Source organism: Chroicocephalus ridibundus, chromosome 8, assembly GCF_963924245.1.
Source record: "Chroicocephalus ridibundus chromosome 8, bChrRid1.1, whole genome shotgun sequence".
NCBI lineage: Eukaryota > Metazoa > Chordata > Aves > Charadriiformes > Laridae > Chroicocephalus > Chroicocephalus ridibundus.
This window is the reverse complement of record NC_086291.1, coordinates 19,077,088-19,096,351: the sequence shown is the minus strand read 5'-3', so window position 1 is coordinate 19,096,351 and position 19,264 is coordinate 19,077,088. Positions and strand designations below refer to the sequence as shown.

General features: G+C 37.5%; 1 protein-coding gene across 1 annotated transcript in view; it reads right to left on the bottom strand.

Annotated features, from left to right (window-relative positions):
* Positions 1-4,452: 4,452 nt before the first annotated feature.
* Positions 4,453-19,264, bottom strand: part of BTBD8 (BTB domain containing 8) — a 42,981-nt gene continuing 28,169 nt past the window's right edge. Inside the window, exons 14-18 of the mRNA XM_063343138.1 lie at positions 18,417-19,053; positions 17,997-18,084; positions 17,272-17,411; positions 13,799-16,144; positions 4,453-12,449 (exon numbers count right to left, since the gene is read on the bottom strand). Coding sequence (XP_063199208.1) covers positions 11,980-12,449; positions 13,799-16,144; positions 17,272-17,411; positions 17,997-18,084; positions 18,417-19,053 — 3,681 coding nt within the window. The 3' untranslated portion in view covers positions 4,453-11,979. The remainder of the gene's footprint in view (positions 12,450-13,798; positions 16,145-17,271; positions 17,412-17,996; positions 18,085-18,416; positions 19,054-19,264) is intronic.

The window sequence follows — 19,264 nt, the reverse complement described above, 5'->3', positions numbered from 1 at the left end:
TTTTTTCAAGGCTTTAACGGCTCCGCAGTGAAATCTCAGCTGCCACCTTCTGAAAAGCTTGGAAAGACGACAAATAATACCTGCCAATTAAAGAGGTGAAATGTTTAAGGCACACAGATCCATTAAAGATCTGATTAAAACCCAGGGCACTACCCGATTCTCCAAAATGTATACAGGTGCCCACTACAACTGAACTAATTTAAGATAGCAATTAGATGCCTAAATGGCTTTAAAGAATCTGCATCTGAGAGGCGTAACAGAGCAGCATAATGAACAAATGACTTCAGAAAAACATTCCTAAAAGTGCTTAAAACGACTAAAGAGCATTTGCCCTGTTTTCAAAGGGCACGCTTGTCACTGTGCACTTTTTACACTCAGATCCTTTTAGGAAGACTGCCCTGGGCCTCCTGCCCAGCCCGGAGCAGCCCACCATGCCGCAGGCCTGAGCACTAGCTCTTTTCATCTACGTTTGCCTTTCACTTTTCTGAAAATATTCCTGGATATCCAGCTTGGCAGGCGTTTCTATTTCAGTAAGGCTCATGTGGTGCAGCTGGGGACACTGAAGCTTCCTGGCAAGAGCGCGGGGTGGGCAGGAGGCTGGGCCGGGCCGGGCCTCGCCTCACGTCCCTGAGGCGCCCGCTGGCCTCGCCGGGGAGGCGGGAGAGCTGGGCTCCGCCAAACCCGCGTGCCAGCTGGTTCCCAATGTAAATTTTAATCTGTCTTCTCCTCATTTTAAAAACCTGGGAAGGCGCTACAGTGAAATCCCGATGGCTTTGCAGGACCGGCCGCAAGGCGGGGCAGCCGCGGCGCTGGCAGCGGCGGGCAGCGAGCGCCCGCCCCGCGCTTCCCGCCCGGCGGCCACCGGCGGTGCCGCCGTGTCTTTCAGCCTGTGGTGCGGTGTGAGGAGCCCACAACGAGCGCTGCGGCTTCGGGAGGAAGGGGAGGCCTCGGGGGTCCGGTAGCAGCAAGAAGTTCTCTGGATCGCAGCCATCAAGGAAGAGAGAGAACTCCTAAGCAAATTTTATAATTTATATTGAATGTGATGTTCGTGGTATGAAATAATCCTGTGGGCCAGCGTGGGTCAAGTGCCTGGGTCTCACTCCTCCTTATCCCCGCACCTGGCAAGGCTCAAAAACACTGAGACCTTGAAACCCGCGTATGATAGCTGGCTCTGAAGTCAATATTTTCACAAATTCAGACACTAGAGTCTTCTGAGAGTGCAGTTTTCTCTAGCGTTAGAAGAGATCTTGCTGAAAAGTAAAATTACTGAAAGAAATTAATCCTACGTCGCTTACACCAGGACAGCCTGGCAGCTGGGCCTGGAGCCCTCCGGCATCAAGCAGCACCGCAGAGGACGGGGTGGGTCCATCCTAGGCACGGCTGGTGGCTGCGGACTCTCCGGGGGCCTCCGTCTTCTTCCTGCAGACCTCAGGAGGAACCATGGCTGCTCCTCACCAACCTTGCCCCACAGGTCTGAGGAATTAAGAGACGGCAAACAAAAGCTCCCAACACCCAAATGAATTGCACATCACTGCTAAGAAAATAACTCAGGCCTTGGCGGAAAGCGAGGAAGCACCCGTCTGCTGCTCCGTGTTGCCCTGGAGCGTATGGGGACTGGCTTCTGCTGGGATGCTGCTGAAAGCCGTATCTACTTGTAAGTGTCCCCATAAAAGTCATCCAGAAACTTTGGTGTTGGCCTGAGAGACTGCTGCTGTACAAGTGTAGATGGTGTTGCATTTTCAGATGATTAAAAGGACAAAAAATGTGGAAGGGCATCAGGCAGAACAAGTGGGTATAGTAAACAAGAATGGTAATAAGTCTACTTTTGCATTGGAAAAAATATTGAGGGAGTGTTTTTAATGAACAGCTAATTCTGCTGCTATTTCTGGGGCAGAATACTCCAAATTGTTTTCTATGATGTTATAAATATAGAAGTTACACGGTACAAAAAGGCGAAAGCAAGAAATGGCACCACTTTCAGTGAAAGAAAAATACTGAGAATGTGGGAGCTTCTTTTTTTGTCATATAAGAGGAAACAGTACTTCTTTTATATGGTAAAGAAGAGCTGGAGAGTCATTAAAAGTACTGAAAAAGAGCATTGATTTCCAGCTCTGCTCTTCACACAGTATGTGAATCTAGACTCATGCCTATTTACTGAAACTGGTATTTTTACTGAAAATCTGAGATTGTAGTAAAAGCTTTTCCTTTTTAAACTCTCTTTAGAGCATTTTAAAATAGAAGAAAGTGACCTCATTTATATATTCAAAATGATACGTTTAAATACCAAATTGTCTGGCTCACTTGGAAATAATTAGACGTTTTAGTGATTTAAAGATAACTCTTCTTTTTGTTTCAGACAAATAAGAAGTGGATTCACATCTGATCTCCAATTTCTGTTGGTTAAATGCACCCGAGTTACAGTTGCACGTCACTGCAAGGGTATGGAAATGCCATGCTACTTTTGATAGTAAGTCAAATATTTCTACTACTGAATTTTTAAATTTATGTGGAGCAAATTAAAGGAAAATAACAGGTGTGTGAGGTATCCTGTCTGCAGTGTTCTGGAGAGCTGTGACAGGACCAACAAACTGTGAAGCTGTTTCGTGTAACACAGTGGAGCCACTTGCTCTGACTGCATACAAAAATCAGGGAGTTAGTTAAGAATGGAATTATTTTAAAATACAATTATAAAATAATAAGGCAGTTTTATAATGAGGATCAATGATCCCACTGACGTTTGCTGACAAGAGGTTTGAATACATGTACACTATGAATGAATTTGTGTTTCAGTGCTAGAGATCCCAGCACTAGAGAGTAAGAACTGGTTTGTTGTGGTTATACTTGATTTATAACACTAAAGTGTATCTGAATTCGTATTTTGGAATATGTCTAATATGTACATGCATTAATTGCATTACAACAATTCAGATGGAGAAAAAATAATAGGAGGGAATAGAATAGAATAAAAAGATGATTCACAATGTAAATATTTTTAAAAGGTGAGTAGATTTTTGTTTCCTTCAGTGTAACACTGTTAGAAATGTATGGTACATAAGAGAAAGTATAAATTATTATGTTTAAAAAAAAATTACTGAGAAATTTAAACACTGGATTTAGGCTCCTGGGATACCAGCGGATGCCTTTCTCCCCTATAGCCATTTATCATACATGAAGTTGGATGCCCCCCACCCCTCAACTCAAAATACCCACTTGAGAGGCATCAAAGTACAATGACTGATAAGTGCGGGACAATGAAATAAAACAAAACCTTAGCAGAAATTGCTTCCTGTCAGTATTGTTGACTCCAGTTGTTATATTTTACCTTGTATAAATTCTATGTATCTTAATTTCAGTTGGCAAAAAGTTATACCGGAAACTTGACTGCATATATTTCTGCCTGTCATTACATTTGATAATCGTTCACATTTGAAATAAAAATAAGACTCTGAGTGAGAAAGTTCTGAGGGGAATGGACCCCACACCTCCTGTGTAAAAGCCACCCCAGCCTAGCACTTGTCTGGTCCAAGTCTTATGCAATGGGATATGCTGAGCCCCTGGGCTAGCAACTGCTCAAGGGACAATTCGGGTAGTAGTTTGTTTTGCAATGCCATTTAAATCCAAATCTCACTATGTGACTTGCCTTTCTCTTTTTATGAGCCTGCTGTCAGAAAGCTAAAGAGAGCTTGGGCTCCATGAAAATAGGTTTTTCTGGATTGCGCAGTCTTCAGAGTATTTTTCTCCCCATAGTTTCCCTTCCAAAACGTGACTTTGAGAGATCCTGTGCTACCTGATATTATGAGCTAAATTTATTTTACTACTTACAGTTATCTCTGCTCTGACAGTTTCTGACATTTTGCTAGTCTTAGCTTTAATCTCAAAAGCATTCCTTTTCCACATACCTCCATGGTGCATTTCACATACAGGTGAAGCTGCAAGAGAGAGAACAGGGCTGTGTCTGGCAGCATATCAGATAACTCCTGGGAGCAGAGCAGAGAACCCCATTTAGGCAGGAATAGAAGGATCTTGGGATTAGAACTCCCATATGATGAAGATAATGGCTTAAACAAGTGGATGAATAACTACTTTATGACAAGGCAAAATCTTTCATCGAATTAGTGTTTTTCTGCACTCTCCTGGGCCATATCCTATATGTTCTAAATGAGGATCATTTTTTTGATTTTGTAGGGCAGTTGCATAGGTATCTTCCTTCTCCATAGATTTTTATATGAGAAATGATTTTTCATCTTCACACACATCACCTGTCTTGTTCTCCGATGACACGATCCAAGAAAAAGTAGGTTTTTTCCTCTTACAGGAGAAAAAGGAGTGAAGAAGGTCCACTAAACAGATAGAAGAGGAAAATAACACTTTTTTTTTTTTTTGCAATTTACAGAGCACAAATAAAAATTGATGGCAGCAGTCCACAAGTTCAATGAAGTACAATGACTCAGCATTTAAGTTACACATAGGATTTATTATTTTCTGTTATACAGAAATCAACTAAGAATCTTCAGTATGTAGCATGGGGAAGAAAGCTTGTGGGACTATGCAACCGTACAGAGATTCTGGAAACAGAAGACCAGTTCACAAGGAGTCATTTGAAAATATGGTTACTTAGACCCAGCTAATTATCTAGGTTTGAAAAGCAAGCAGGTGGAAAACATGCAAGCATTCAGTTTGAGAGCTTAACATGCCCCCCGCCTCACCTTCTCAAAGACTGAGAAGTCAAAATGGTCTGGGACCATAAAGCCATGGACTAGAGTTAGTGACTCAAACTTTTCCCCAAATGCATCCCACTATACATACATAGGATTAATCTTGATCACTAGAATATGATAATCCAGAAAACAGAGATTGAAGTTTTCTTCTCTGTCACAAAGATACAGGAAGACATTTTGTTACAGGTAGGAAGTTTGATTTATAGGTGGGTCTCATGTTCATGGACATGAAGATTACCTCATTCTATGAAGGCAACAAAAATTTTTTACACTGCTTACACTGAATCTGGCACGTACATATGGTTTGTCCTATTTATACCGATCTTAAGCACATTGATACAATTGTACTGAGAGGCCGGATTCCATGCCACACTCAAAAGTGTGTTATTAAAAAAAAAAGTGAAGAACTAAAATAATTTCATTAAACACGAGTAGAAGAAAACCAAACAAATGACTAAATAAGGACTGCATAAATACTGTAGATTTAAGTCATTTAGTGAGATCAATCTCAAAGCTGGCTTATACCATTATAAAGTAAGGTACATGAGCCAAAATTTTTACTCGGGTTACCAGTCTTTTCTGTTTAGACACTTAAAAAGATCCTGATTTTTATGAATATGGATCTGATACCACTCATGCTAATTTCAGTGGGAGCTGAAAAAAAGTCAAGTCACTTCTACTTGCATGCATAAATACAAAACCTGATAGACTACCTGTGTAATTTGTCTCAGTCCCCCAGTTTGTACACGTGAGCCTCTGTTCAGGTTCACCAGAATATGCACTCACTTTAATGTAGTTAACAGTCACCTGCTGTTAACATCCAAAACCTATTTTGTCCATCAGTGCCCTTGTTAAGTATATCTAGTTACTGAGTTATAGTCAGCCCCCCCGAATACTGAGGCTTCGTTTATTGAAGATCTGATCAGTATTCATGTTTTACTGTGCAATAGCAAAATATCTTTTGTTGCATGTAATGCAAAAAGTTAGATTTCTTAGGACTTTGATTTCTCTCATGGAACAGTCTTCTGAGCTGGGAACTTCAGCAACAAATCAAGGAGAACAGGGAAGCAACTTAATGGAATTCCATTATTATTTCATACTTTAACTGTGTCCAGATGGTTCATCAGGATTAGAACATCATTGAGTTGAGTACCACATAAAAACACAAATATGCAGAGTGTCTGCTCCCAGTGCCAGTTCCATTACCCTTTCTGAAAAGTGAATGTTAACCTGAAAGCCAATCTGCAAACGTTTAAGTGGATTCACTCCCATGTTTGCAGAACTGTGGCCTAATTGACCATACAGTATAGATTGCAAAGCAAAGTATAAAAGGAAGGTCAAATGTAAGAAATAGACAGGTGTGTGTGCATTCATGCACTGTATAGCTTCTTCAGTTATTAATTACCAAAGCTCAAGAAAATAAAATTAAAAAAAATAATCAAACCCGGTATTTTTCCCAATTAATACCCACTTTTTATATAAATCACTTTTCCTCTGTTACAGGTTTAGTTTCCTTAAACACACATAAACATACACAGTAATTTTTTGATAGGAAGCTTGGTTTTAAATTAGCCAAAGAATAGATTTCAGCTGTAATTTTTCCAAAATTGAACACATTAAAGCTTATTTTTCAAAAATAGCACATATAGCTTGTGTTCAAGAGATAGAGCTGAAAACTAGTATGGATTTTCTGTAAGAGATGAAAGTTTATATTGGATTTCAAATCTAAAAGCCCTTTTCCATGGAATCATGTGTCATAACAAAGCTGCTATCTCTGATCCTTTTGTCCTCAGTTCTGTGTAGTCCTGGCAAGAATGTAATCTATCAATGTACAAATGTTAAATCACCCCAGTCATGAAATATTAACAAAATGCATATAATTATGACTTCTAAATTGAAGTCTTTCTAGCTGCAATTTGTCACATCTACAACTGTGCAATATTATTAATAGAGTAAAACTAGAAAGCTATGAAATAGATATACTGGAAAAATAGCATTTCTAGTACATGCATGTAATATAGGTAAGCCCTGAACCTGCTTTAGCTGAGGTCAAAAGGAGTTTTTCCTTTGACGTTAGTGAAAGCAAAGTAATGACTTCTTAAGTGTCTTGGTTCCGAGCAACAGATGAACAACATAATAGCAGTTCTTAATTCCTTCATGCAAAGGTTTAGATTTTCTGGAACAAAGTAGAATAAGCATGCTACTAATTATTTTCCAGATGGCAATAATATATACTCAATTTTTAAAATAGCCTCCTGCAATCTGTGCCTAGTACAGGTGTGTTAATTTTTTTTGGACATATGCCCTTAAAGAAAGCGAGATAGACAATGCTAGGGGAACAGATCCTATGGACAATCTTTGTGTGAGAAACATGGGAAACTCTTCTTGCCCACTCGTTCTTCCAAAATAATAATAAAATTTGCAATTTGCGAAGTAACTTGAAGTAATTTAAAACTTTAAAAAGTAAAGTGTGGAATAGGATTATTAAATGTGTACAGTTCTATCACATATAATCCAGAACTTAAAAATACTGCAAGCAAGCCATATTTCTTGTACTTCGTTACTAATCTTTTCCAACAATACCCAAAGTAGTTTTATTACAATATTTTTAATCTTAAATAACTATTTCCAGTGAGCGCCATGTTCCCGTCTGCTATCTTTATTTATTACCATTATACACGCTATGGACCTTGATATGGTCCTAGCTTCCTCATCTAAATTTGAAGTCACCCCTGCTTTTAGCAGGTTGGACTAGAGACCTTTGGAGGTCCCTTCTAGCTTGCATTTTTCTGTAATTCTATGATTTTTCTGCAATTTTTCTATAATTTTATGGTTCTACAGCAAGTTTTTCTAAAAGAAAAATGATGAAGATACGGAGTGTTCTTTCCACTACCCTCACCACAAAAGATGTTCGTCTTTTCTTATGCTCTTATCTGATCATTTGTGGTAGCAGCCCAGACTGCCTGCTGATCTCATTTCATGCATACTTATCTCTCCTGATCTTCACTTCAGGTCTTAGTCTCCTCATTTCTTTTGCTACACTATATAAATATGGTATAATCTTATCCCTTTAAAAACCAAAATGTATTATTAACTGATGTGCTTTTCTAATGGTTGCCTCTCAAGGTTTAAGCTCAGTTTCCTCCCTGCAATTCTGTCATACTTGACCAAACTGGCATCTGCCTGCCTTTCCTTCTGAGAAAGCCAATATGTCATTTTGAACGCAGTCCTTCAGAACATGTTCTTAACCAGCCTCAAAACTGCTATTTTATACTTATCTGTCTTATGGGCCATCTTCAATGAAGCCAACGGTGCTTTTTCCCTTATATCCTGTCCTCCTCCTGTCACCATCTTTGTTTATTTATTTCCTTTGTTTCCCTAATTGGTTTTTTGAGCAGATAATTTGGAAGAAGCTCCACTTTCCTCAATTTCCTGTAGCAATTCAAGTGTTTCAGCCTCCATTTCCTTCTCTTTTTCCCTCTGCAGTATGTCAACCGGTGATTTATTCCCCAAATACTATTTTAGCTAGCATCTATATGTGAAAAACCTGCAAAGCTGCTTCTCTAGTCCAGTCTAGACTCTAATTTTCCAAGCAAAAAAAAAAAATCATTATGCCTATTGACATCACCTTTTGGAGGTCTAGCCTATTTTAACTTGATACCTCCATATATGTAAAACATCCTTCCTTATTTTTCACTTTCATAAAATTCATTCAAGGTAGGCAAAACCAGGGTCATTACCTTAAACTCTGATTTCCGAGTCCTCTCCTCTAAACTTCACTGATATTTCACTAAATTTCTTGTTACTGCCTGTAGGAGACATCTTTACCCATTCACATAATGATCTCATGTAAGCTGCCAGTATCACCGGTTGACCCCAACATTGTCTTCTCAGGCTTTGACAAAGCAATTTCACTGCTCTTACTCATTCAAAATCCTTCTGCAAAGGTAAGTTCTTAAACATTGTTTTGACTATCCCATCTCTTTCTTTAGTTTCTTCACTGATGCCCTTTCACTGTTTCATCAGATGTACATACCTTGTCTTTACTTCAGAGGTCATTCAGGACCTCTTAATCACTATTCACTTGGAGCCCATGACACTAGCTTTGACTGTTTGTATATGAAGTTCCCAAACAAACGTTTGTCCATTCCCTCATGTTTTGGAGAGGAGGCCAATACAGTGGCAAAGTCGCTGTCAGGAGGCATGAGCAGGACTCCACAGAACTCAAGTGACTGATACTATTAAACAGATAGCCACCTACTCCTGAATGAGAAAGGACTACTAAACAAGGTGGAACAGAACAGAGTTTAGATGACGCACATGGCTGATCAGGAATATAGATTCTTAGAGCTCCCTCATTATCCAGCCTCCAAATCTCACCCTCCGATTTCCCCTTCTCAGAATGCATACAGAATAAAAAAAAAAGACAATATTTAAACTACTGGTGCGCTGAAACTGTAGCTAGATAACTATTGACACTCTCATTTTACCTTTCCATCCATGTCTTTTTTGTCTTATGTCTTTGCTTGTATTATAACCACTCTGTGGGAAGTCCTTGTTTTTATTCTGTGTTTGTACAGTGTCTAGCCAGTGCGATGCTGGTCTGATTAAGCCTCATGGGCACTCTGGTAACACAAATTAAAAACAATACGGCTTTCTATTCCTGCTACTTCTACAGAGACTATCTGGCTCTGGGAAGCTGAATTCTATGGCTGCGTATGTATCAACTGAACAATACACCAAATCCTAATCACTAGTCTGCTACAAAACTATTAAAGGCATTGCAACATCACTGGGGACTTGGAGAGAGAAGCTAATTTAATTTTCATATAACCGGAAGAGTAAATGCAAAGAGAAAACACGATTAAAAAAGCCCTATAGGTGATTGTATTTCATACAACAAACATAGAACTTTGTGTGCCACTTTTCAGTGCTACTTTTTCAATTCAGTATGAAGTTAAAAATATGGGTAAAGCAAAAAATAGACAAAAGGGACCCCTCTTTCACTTTGTCACCTTTCCTAATCCTTTCCATCATTTTGTTTAACAGAATATCATCAGGATTTTAAAGTTGCTTAAACTTTATTTTAAACAATTTTTACTTTAGCTTTTTACACAGAAATTGAAAAAACACCATTCCTCAGCCTTCTGTAAAAGCTTCTCTAGAGTTTCATCTTTTACAGCGGCTAATACTATAGTTACTTCATTTATCCAAGAGATTTTCCACTGTCGATATACCTTGTAAACTTGAAGATGAAAAATAGGTTTTCTTGATGATTTGCACTCCTAAATGTTCTTCTGACTCACCCAATATGAAGACTGGGGTAAATACAGCATATTACATTTAAAATATTTTGAATTGTATCTGACTATTTATGATCCTAAAAGCTAAAAAAAATAGGGGATTTTTATTATGAGACTGAAGATCCTCCTTTGAGTTTCAAGTCTTCCTTCTTCATTATAAAGGGAAAGGAAGGCTTTCCCTTTTTTTTTTTTCCTGCTTTGATATTAAAGAATGAGATAAAATTCTCCATTTAATTTGGGGAAAATAAAACATCACTTCTCCATCAGAAGTTGAACAAAGTGGCTTTCTAGATACACTGCTGTGCCTTAGAGCTCTTTATTATGTCAAGTCCACAGATAAGACAAGTCATAATTTCTTTAGTCATATGCTGGGGCAACTTCCTATTTCCACACAACTGAGTTTTTGACTATGAACAAAAAGAAAGGAAGTTTCTAAGAAAATTAAGGTGCACTGTTGGAATTGTGCAAAAGCTTGCAAAACTGACCATATTATCAGTGGTTGCAGTTAGTTTAAGTTGTGTACTTATCTTAAATAGTTTTAACAAAAAAAAAGTTAGTAGCCTTTTACTGCCATATAGCACCTGCTTCTGAAGGCACTTCTGTTAATGACTAAGAGGAGGTAGAATACTTCCTGTTTAGATTTTAAGCTGTGTGAAAGACAAGCCCTACTACTTATATAATGCAGATATCTTAGAGGGCCTAACCTTAGCAATGAAAAAATCCTGTGTGTTTCAGGAGGAGTTCTAACTTGGTAAGAATTACGAATAGCTTCTCAGTCCCTTCCTCCCCTGTCAAATTAGAAAAGACAATAAATAGTCCCATCCCCACCCAAATTAACTGCCAACAGCAGCAGAATGAGCAGTACTGAGAAGTATATCCTATCTCACTTTTAGTCAGAAGAATGGTTATGTTGATATTTAGTCTCGTTGTAAAAACTACACTAGAGGTATTAATGAAGATGCAAGAATCCCATTATCCCTCCAAAAATGTAGCATTTAAGTGAACAAACAAAACCAAATTCCTGAGAATCTTGCTATGCCTCAGACAGTGTCATAAGGGTGCAAGTGTAATGAACTGAAGCCTGAAGGTAGTTCTAGCCAACATCAGACTTCTGATGTAACACTGACCACAACTTCAGACTGAGATATACTTTTGGAGATATCAGAGATACTGTTTGTTAGAACAGGAGCAGCATCTACAAAATCCTCTGAATTCATGCACCATGCCATTAAAAATATTTACTTAAATATGTGCATTTCCAAGAAAGAAACAGTGCTCTTCCTATAGCACAGACCCTCTGAAGTCTTATATTTAAAGGAAAGACAATTTAAAAAAATTTATTAGAAACTTCTAAACAAACCAAAAATACAAAAATCAAATCTGGAAGAAACAGATGAAACAAGCTGCTCATATTAGTAAGGCCCAAGGCAGATTCATACTGAAACGTTTTCTTTGAACATATGTTTCCATCATTTAAAGCAGCGTTGGCACACATCACCTGTTGACACAACCATTCCGAATCTTTATTGTTGCAAAATGAAGTCACCATATAAAGAGGGGGGGGAAAAAAAGGAGGGGAATAGCTCTACTTATTATGCAGTCATCTTTAAATTCTTGCTCAATAAGAATATTAAAATGTCAGAAAGGAAGATGAAAGGGAGGGTGGAAACCAAGATTTTTCTCTCATGTCATCTAATTTTTTCTAACAATTCTAGAAAATACATGCTCAAAGTTCATTTTTAGAAAAGACATACATTTAAGTCTTGAAAAATTATTGTACTTGTGATTAAATCTAGATTATAAATTAACATATTTACCTCATTATATCAGAAAGATTGCCTCAGTATCAAGAATTGCTCGTTCTTGACTGATGCAGTATTTCATTATTGTACGGAAACAACTCATCAAAAATAGATTTGGGGAATGGGTTGGAGTTCAGCTGCAAACATTTGATCACCTTAATGATGGGTTTCCAGTTCAAGAATTGTCCATTCCCCTTGAGGGGACGAACAGTCTTCAGATGAAAAGCTTGCCACTGTAATGCTTGCTGAAGAATCATCGAGTGGAGACATGAGTTCAGTCCACCTACTGAATGTGTCAACTTGTGATGTACCCTGAGGATTCGAACCATCTCGTGCCAGAAACAGTGTCTGATTGATAAGACATTGTGCTAAGTTAAGGTCTTCAGGAACAGAGTTTTTGAAACCTATGTTTGAGTCCTGCTCAGATAACAATTGCCTGAGAAGAGTCCAGTCCTGTTCTGCAAACTGCTGATCTTCAAAATCCACATCTAGAACTGCTGTTTCTGAATCCATCCTCTGCTCAATTGCTTCTCCAACATCCATCTCATATATTGGAGAAAGGGTTTTTGAAGGCCGATGCTCATACATGCAGGTTTGTGCCATTGTGTCATAATCATCTATGTCTCCTGAAATAATTCACAATACTGTACAATGTAAAAATTGCAGATGATCCTCCCCTCAGGGCTGTGTAGAGCAAAATTTAACTCATTCAGAAAGGACAATCCAACCAGGTTAAAAAATGGGGGATGGAGGGTTATACAAAATTGACAAAATTTGAGGCATTTATTTCCTATATAAAAAACAAAGTATGATTTATAAATTAAGTTAAAGCAGCAATCACCACTGGTAATTAACAATAACCTCCATAATTAAATTTCTGATACAGAAAATGACAATGTAAATATACACTTAATGCACATGGAATTTCTCATTTACTACATAAATTAAATTTAGACCAGGAGGTGCATGGAGGGAATTAATAGAGAATGATTACTGAATGGTGACTTAAACTATGTCAGCTTACAAGAGAATTAAAACCAAAATTGTTTATCCACAGGCTTATTTCTACACTGCACATGCAAGGGCAGCTGCAGGCAAGGGCAAGCAAAATTAAAAAAAAAATAGTACGGACTTTTAATGTCTTCTTGTTCTGTGGTCTGGCTGAACATAGATCATGATCAGCATTTCATTACTCTGAATACACAATAGTTGTAATCAACACTATTGTATATTTTTGATGGGATAAACAGACTGAATTATTGGTATAAAGAAGACAAAACAAAACTAGACAAGTATTCATCTAGCTACATGAAACAAGTTAGAACTTTTCTTCATATAAGCATTAGTTCTAAGTATAATATCTCTTTTAGGAAATAAGCTTTTACTGGTAAAATTTAGAATTTTAGACATCTCATAAGCTCTAAATCAGAGTTCAAGCCTGCTCCCACTGATTTATATGGCAAATATTCAGTTATATTCAGTGGCAGAAGGATCCAAATTTGTGTATAATATATAAATAAATAAATTACAACAATAATGCATATAGCTGTTCAGGTAAACAGTTCAGTGCGCTTTAGTTAAGGTTATTACTGTAGTTATTGCACATCCCATTCAGACATACTACACCTTGTCAAGCAGACAAAACAAATACTAAGATTCCATCAAAAGCTGATGCTGTCAATGTGAGATTGGATCAAAAATAACTGAAGTACAGACAACTGCATCCAATCTTTCTCTTAGCATTACATAAAATCTCTTTTCTTGTAGTCAAGTTTCTCATTGGACAGCAGGGTATTGACGGATATTTCAAACAGACAAGCATTCTCTACCCAAGTGAAACACTTAAAAATATTTAAATTTAATATCGTTTCAGCCAAAATTACTTCAGTTCAGGATTCAATCCCAGACAAATTGTCAAAGCTTTCCCTGTTACTTTATTTTTGAATGACTGAATGTTTCTATTTCTGTACATTACCTGGAAGTAAATCAGTATTAGCGCATTCAGTAGTTGCTGGTTGACTGTCTCTCACTTGACCTTCCTGAGTCAGTATCTGATTCTTACTGGCTTCTACAGGTTTTGCAGAGCTGCTCTTTTGCACATCAGAATTAGTTTCTCTCTGATGAAGATCTAAATGACATGGCCTTTCTTGAGATTTTGCATCATTGTCTAAGTATTTATTGCACTGGTGAAATTCACTAGCCACCTCATTCTTCATGTTTACTATTTGTTTTTCTCCTGGACACGGACTAGCCGCTGAATAGACTTTCTCTGGGCAATTTTGTTCAGTCATTGAAGCACTTTGATTCTCCTTCCCTGGGGTTTCAGTATCATGAAGATGTAGGAGAGAACTTTCACTTTTATCTGATTTATTGTCTCTATCCTTATGGTGTTTGCAATCCAGGAATCCATCTTCAATTTCCAGTGAGTATCTTGAATAAAAAGTATTTCCATGGTGCTCTTGAGAAACACTGTCAAATACTTCTGAAGGAGTCAGAGAATCTATTGAATGCTGACGTGAAGTATGAGTTTCCACTCTATCATCAGATCCCAATTCTTCGCATTCATCTACCGAAAGTAAAACAGATCGTTTGAAATGTTTAGTTTTAGAAAACTCTTGACTTGCTGTGTCATTTTCTGTTGCATCTTCAAAAGCTAAATTATCAATTCCTTGGAACTGTTGAGTAGGAACACTGGATGGAGGAAGGTTTTCTGCAACATTCTCTGCTTCAGATCTGTCATCTTCTGTTTCATCAGCAGAAGAAGAAACTTGGTCTGCTTCCTGAGTAAACTGTGCATTGGAAAAAGGAGAACTTTTGCTTTCTCTAGTATTGGTCCGTGCACTTTCTTGATGGGACCAAATTTCAGGTCTTTTTCTTGGTATTTCATCATCGCTCGTTGAATTAACACGGAAGAGATCAGAACCCTCTTTTTTCATTTTCACTTCTATTCTTAGGCTGCTGTCATAAATTTTTAATTCCTCAGGTGTACTTGTGTCACTGCTGCTTCTTCCAAGAAAATCATGGCACAACATAGTGCTGCATTTAGAAATCCCTCTTTCATTGGATCCTTCATCATCCTGAGAGCCTCCAGCATCATAGTCTTCTGATCTTGGTTTTATATCATCAGAGGATGTAGTTGCACTGCCAGTATCTGATTCAGGACTCTCTTTTGGATCTAGTGCACCAGTACTCCAGTGGTCCACAAAGGGAATTTCTGCATTTTCATGGTTTTCAGACATTTCTGTAGGATCTATAGACTCTGTGTAACTGGGTGAACATTTTTCTGTTATTTGTTCTGTGGAACACTCTGAAACATCATCTAAATCTGCTGTAACTGATTTGTAGTCAGTCAAGGCTGATGTATCACACAGCTCATCAGCTGTAAGAAATCCCTCCATATGAATCTGAGGAGATGATGTCTCATCCTCTTTATTGGTTATCGTTCTGGAAAAGCTTGGTAAAGCATTTTTATCGTAGTTAAGACCTGTTTCAGAGTTTAATTTATCACTTTGTTCAGTACAGACTTTGGTTGCTTTTGAATGGTTCACCAGTTCTCCTGAAGCTTTTTGATTGGTTTCCTTGGAAAGGTCTGAGTATCCATCACTGGAAGACTGTGCATGACACTGAAATTCAGCTGTATTGCCATCTTTCTCTGTACCTTCAATCTGTTTAATTCCAGTCTGATCTCCACAGATTTCTCTTGCTTCCATTTCATTTTGCAGTGAAACGTGCCGTTTAGAAGTAGTTTCCTCTGTAATCAGAGGAGAAGATTCGGATTGTATTTTGTATTCCACACTTTCAGAAGGATGTGATAATTTTTCTTTATTGGGTTGACAGGACAGCAGTTTATCTTTGCTGCTACTTTCTGTCACAGATTTTAAAGATTCAATTTGCTTTGCAGAATAGCATTCATTATTCTCATGAAGCTGACCTGCCACAGCATCAGTCATGTTTTTTTCAAGTTTCTGTCCTGAACTTCTGTGTTCAGAAGTATGCACATTCTTCTGGACAACAGGAGATTCACTCCTTGAATGCTTCTGGACTGAGGACTGAGATTTTAACACAGATTGCCCAGCTGTTTTCGGTTTTGGTTCTTTATTATTCATAATTTCAGCATGTTTTGATGGAGCCAGAGTTTTAGGTGTTATTTTTACAGTGGCTTTTGCTACAGGTGTTTGCAACTGCTTAACACTCCTCTTCTTGGCTGAGGAATGTTTTTCTGGGGGTGTTGTCTGAGACAGATGTTGTAACACATTTTTTTCTTCATTATGTTTTGGAGACATTCCTGATTTCAGTGAATTTGGCGATTCCCCCTGAGGTCCTAACAAACAGTAAAAAAAAAAAAAGACTATAAAGATTGTATATGCCAGTCAAAGTATATTCACCAATTTATGTTAGAGTTTGTTTATATTGAGAAGCAAGTTACTCAACTTTTTATGTTACTAAAGGATTTAAGGCTTGTTAAAGAATTAAGAATTGAGATCTTAAACACTAGACAAAAATACCATCTTGCATTTACATGCCGTCCATAGAGCACTTTATGGACTGTACATAAAGGAATTACTTCAACCTGGAACTGCAGTAGTCATCCCTGGAGCAGAAAGCAAGCAGCAGCTGTCTAATAGCGCACAGAAACACGGCACAGCAGCTTAGCACAGGAAGTGATGAGTACTGTGTTCAATTTGTATTGTAGAGGAAATGAAAGTAGGCAGAAAATAATTACATTAGTTATAATGCGATTAGAATACGAGAATTAATATCCCTGTTCAGTCAGAAAATACTGCAAGATCTTTAATGAACACAAACTGACAGGACCTGTGTTTTCTGTATCTTAATGCATTTAAGATAATATAACTTGAACAGTCTTCCTCCCCCTTGTAAGTGCCAAGTCCAAATGGGATTAGAAAGAGCTCCATCCTTAACACTTTGTATCTTTATAAAACAGGGTTTCCTCTCTGCAGTCTACAATGTCATTTCCCACACTTGATATAAATAGTTGTTGAAATCAAGTATTCGTTTGTGGTGCAGGTCAGTATCAGTAGTGCTACCCCTAGGGGGGATCACCAAAAAAGGGAGTCATAAACTAACAGTTCATAAAGAAGTCTGCAGTCCAGATCTTTGATGCATATTATAAATGCTTGACCTACAGAATTTCTGTTGAACACAGTCATGGTTCCAAGTGCAGAAGTGCAGGGGATCAGCAAATAAAAGACTCTGCAAAGCAGATTAAACAAGCAGAAGAAAACAGCAATTGGCAGTGAAGACCATCTTTTACATATTTTGAATTTGACACACATTAATTTGCATTTTACAGTTTGGAATCGTCACCAAAAGTGAAATACAGAAAATAAACAGAATTGTTCAGAAGATGCTTGCACTAAAAAAAAAAAATATGACAAAGCTTTGCGTAATATTGGCAGACCATTTCATTGCTGTATGAAACTTTACCTTGGTTCTTGGGAGAATTGGTAGGTGTGTTTTGAGCCTTTTGCTGTGCTGCAGAATTGCTACTCACATTTCCTTTTTTCTTTACAACGGCTTGTACATTTTGTTCATTACATCCTTTTCCAGTTGATTTTTTTGTCAGACTGCAAAGAAATTATTACATCCATTATCTCCAACCTTAAGATATAGCAATGTTTAAGTATATTAAGCAAGCAATATATGTGTTTTAATATGCCCACATATATAAACATTGAAAAGGCAACCTAAAAGGTATACTTTTTTAAAATAAAACCTATATGTGCATATATGTATTTTTATATATGTACACACTCATATGTATAAACGACCCATTTCACAATTTCACAGTGCTTCAGCTGTCTTTCTGTCCAGTTTAATTTAAGCTATCCCAGAAATGATAAGCTTACAACACCTTGTGTAGTCATTAACTGTTCCAGTGTGCAGAATTCTGAATGACCTATAACAATTTTAAAATGATTAGCATGAAACAATCCAACACAAAAGCCAAACCAATTTTATCTTTACAGCAATGTTTCCAATAGCTAACACAAATTGTTTTGCTAATAACATGCAATAGACAACCATTCTCTGATTAAAAAGAACATGTTGGCTTAACAGCAAGTTTAATAGTTCAACTGAAACTTTTTTCACAAACAGACACACACGCACATCTATCTATGTGTAAAGCAGCATATTGATTTGTAACATACCTGCTTGTTGTGATACTAGCCTCAAGCTCGGTCTTTTTTTTTTTGTTGGTGACTCCATTTGATGTCTTCACAGATGGCTTTGTTTTCACTATTGTAAGGTAAATTCAAAGTTAATTATAGGGGAAAATGCATTGCATATAACTACTGAAAAAATTCTACTAATGAATATCAGCTATTGAAAAGAGCATAGTTGTTAAACTTTTACCATTTTATATGGCTATCAGTTATCATAAAATAAAATCAGTTAATAGAGGAGAAATTTTACATTCTTATCTCAAGTTAATATTCATTTACAGGGGAAGAGGGTGACTCTTATTAGTCTATAGTACATTTTTTTAAAGCTTCTCAGGCTGGTTTTTCAGTGTATGACCTGCCTGGGACAAACCAGAAGGGGACTCAGAAAAAAAAATAAAAAATTACCAGTTTGTTTTTTCCCTTCCTCTACCAATTTATCCTCTTTGGGTTCCTCTGTCTGTTCGCTGGCAGTCTGGATATCTATGCTTGAGTTTGCTGACTTGCTGGAAGTTCCTGCCACAGTTCCTAAGGAGGGAGATTCCTTCCCTGTGTTTTTTTTCAATGGTTTTGTTTTGATCTGCACACTTGCAGTTACTGTCAGCACTTTAGGTCTGGCACCTGCAATTTTCCCTTCATGGTTCTTTAGTCCTTTGCCACTTCCTGAATTTTTCTGTCCACTTGCAGATGATGTCTTTTCTACATCTTGCTTGGTAAGCATGCTTTCAGCCTTCACATTTCCATTATTTTCTATTTTTGTCTTTATAACAACTCTAGCCTTTGGTGAAGCAGCTTTTTCCCCAGGTTTTGAATCCTTAGTAATCTTGGAAACTATTTTTTTGCCATCTTTCCCCTTTACATCCTCATGCTTTGAAGCCTTATTAACAGTGTTTCTATTGGTGCTTGATGTATGTCCAGATGCTCCTAATCCATCAGATTTCATTTTATCCTGATTAGTGGAAAAATCTCCCCAGCAATCTTTCTTGCTGTGTTCTGTCCGGGACGTATTCCTTATACCAGCAGATTCAGTAATAGATTTGTTTAGCTAGAAAAAAAAGCATCAGGAAAAAAACCCAACCAAACAGAAGACATTACAACACCAAATTATCCATAGTCTTTCATTTCTGAAACACAGCTACTTTTTTAGTAACAAGCAACAAGATTCAGCATAGAAATAATTTTTAAAATATTATATTTTAGCTCAGATTGACTTTCAAAGACACAAAAGTACCAGAAATAACTTGAGTGCCTAGTAA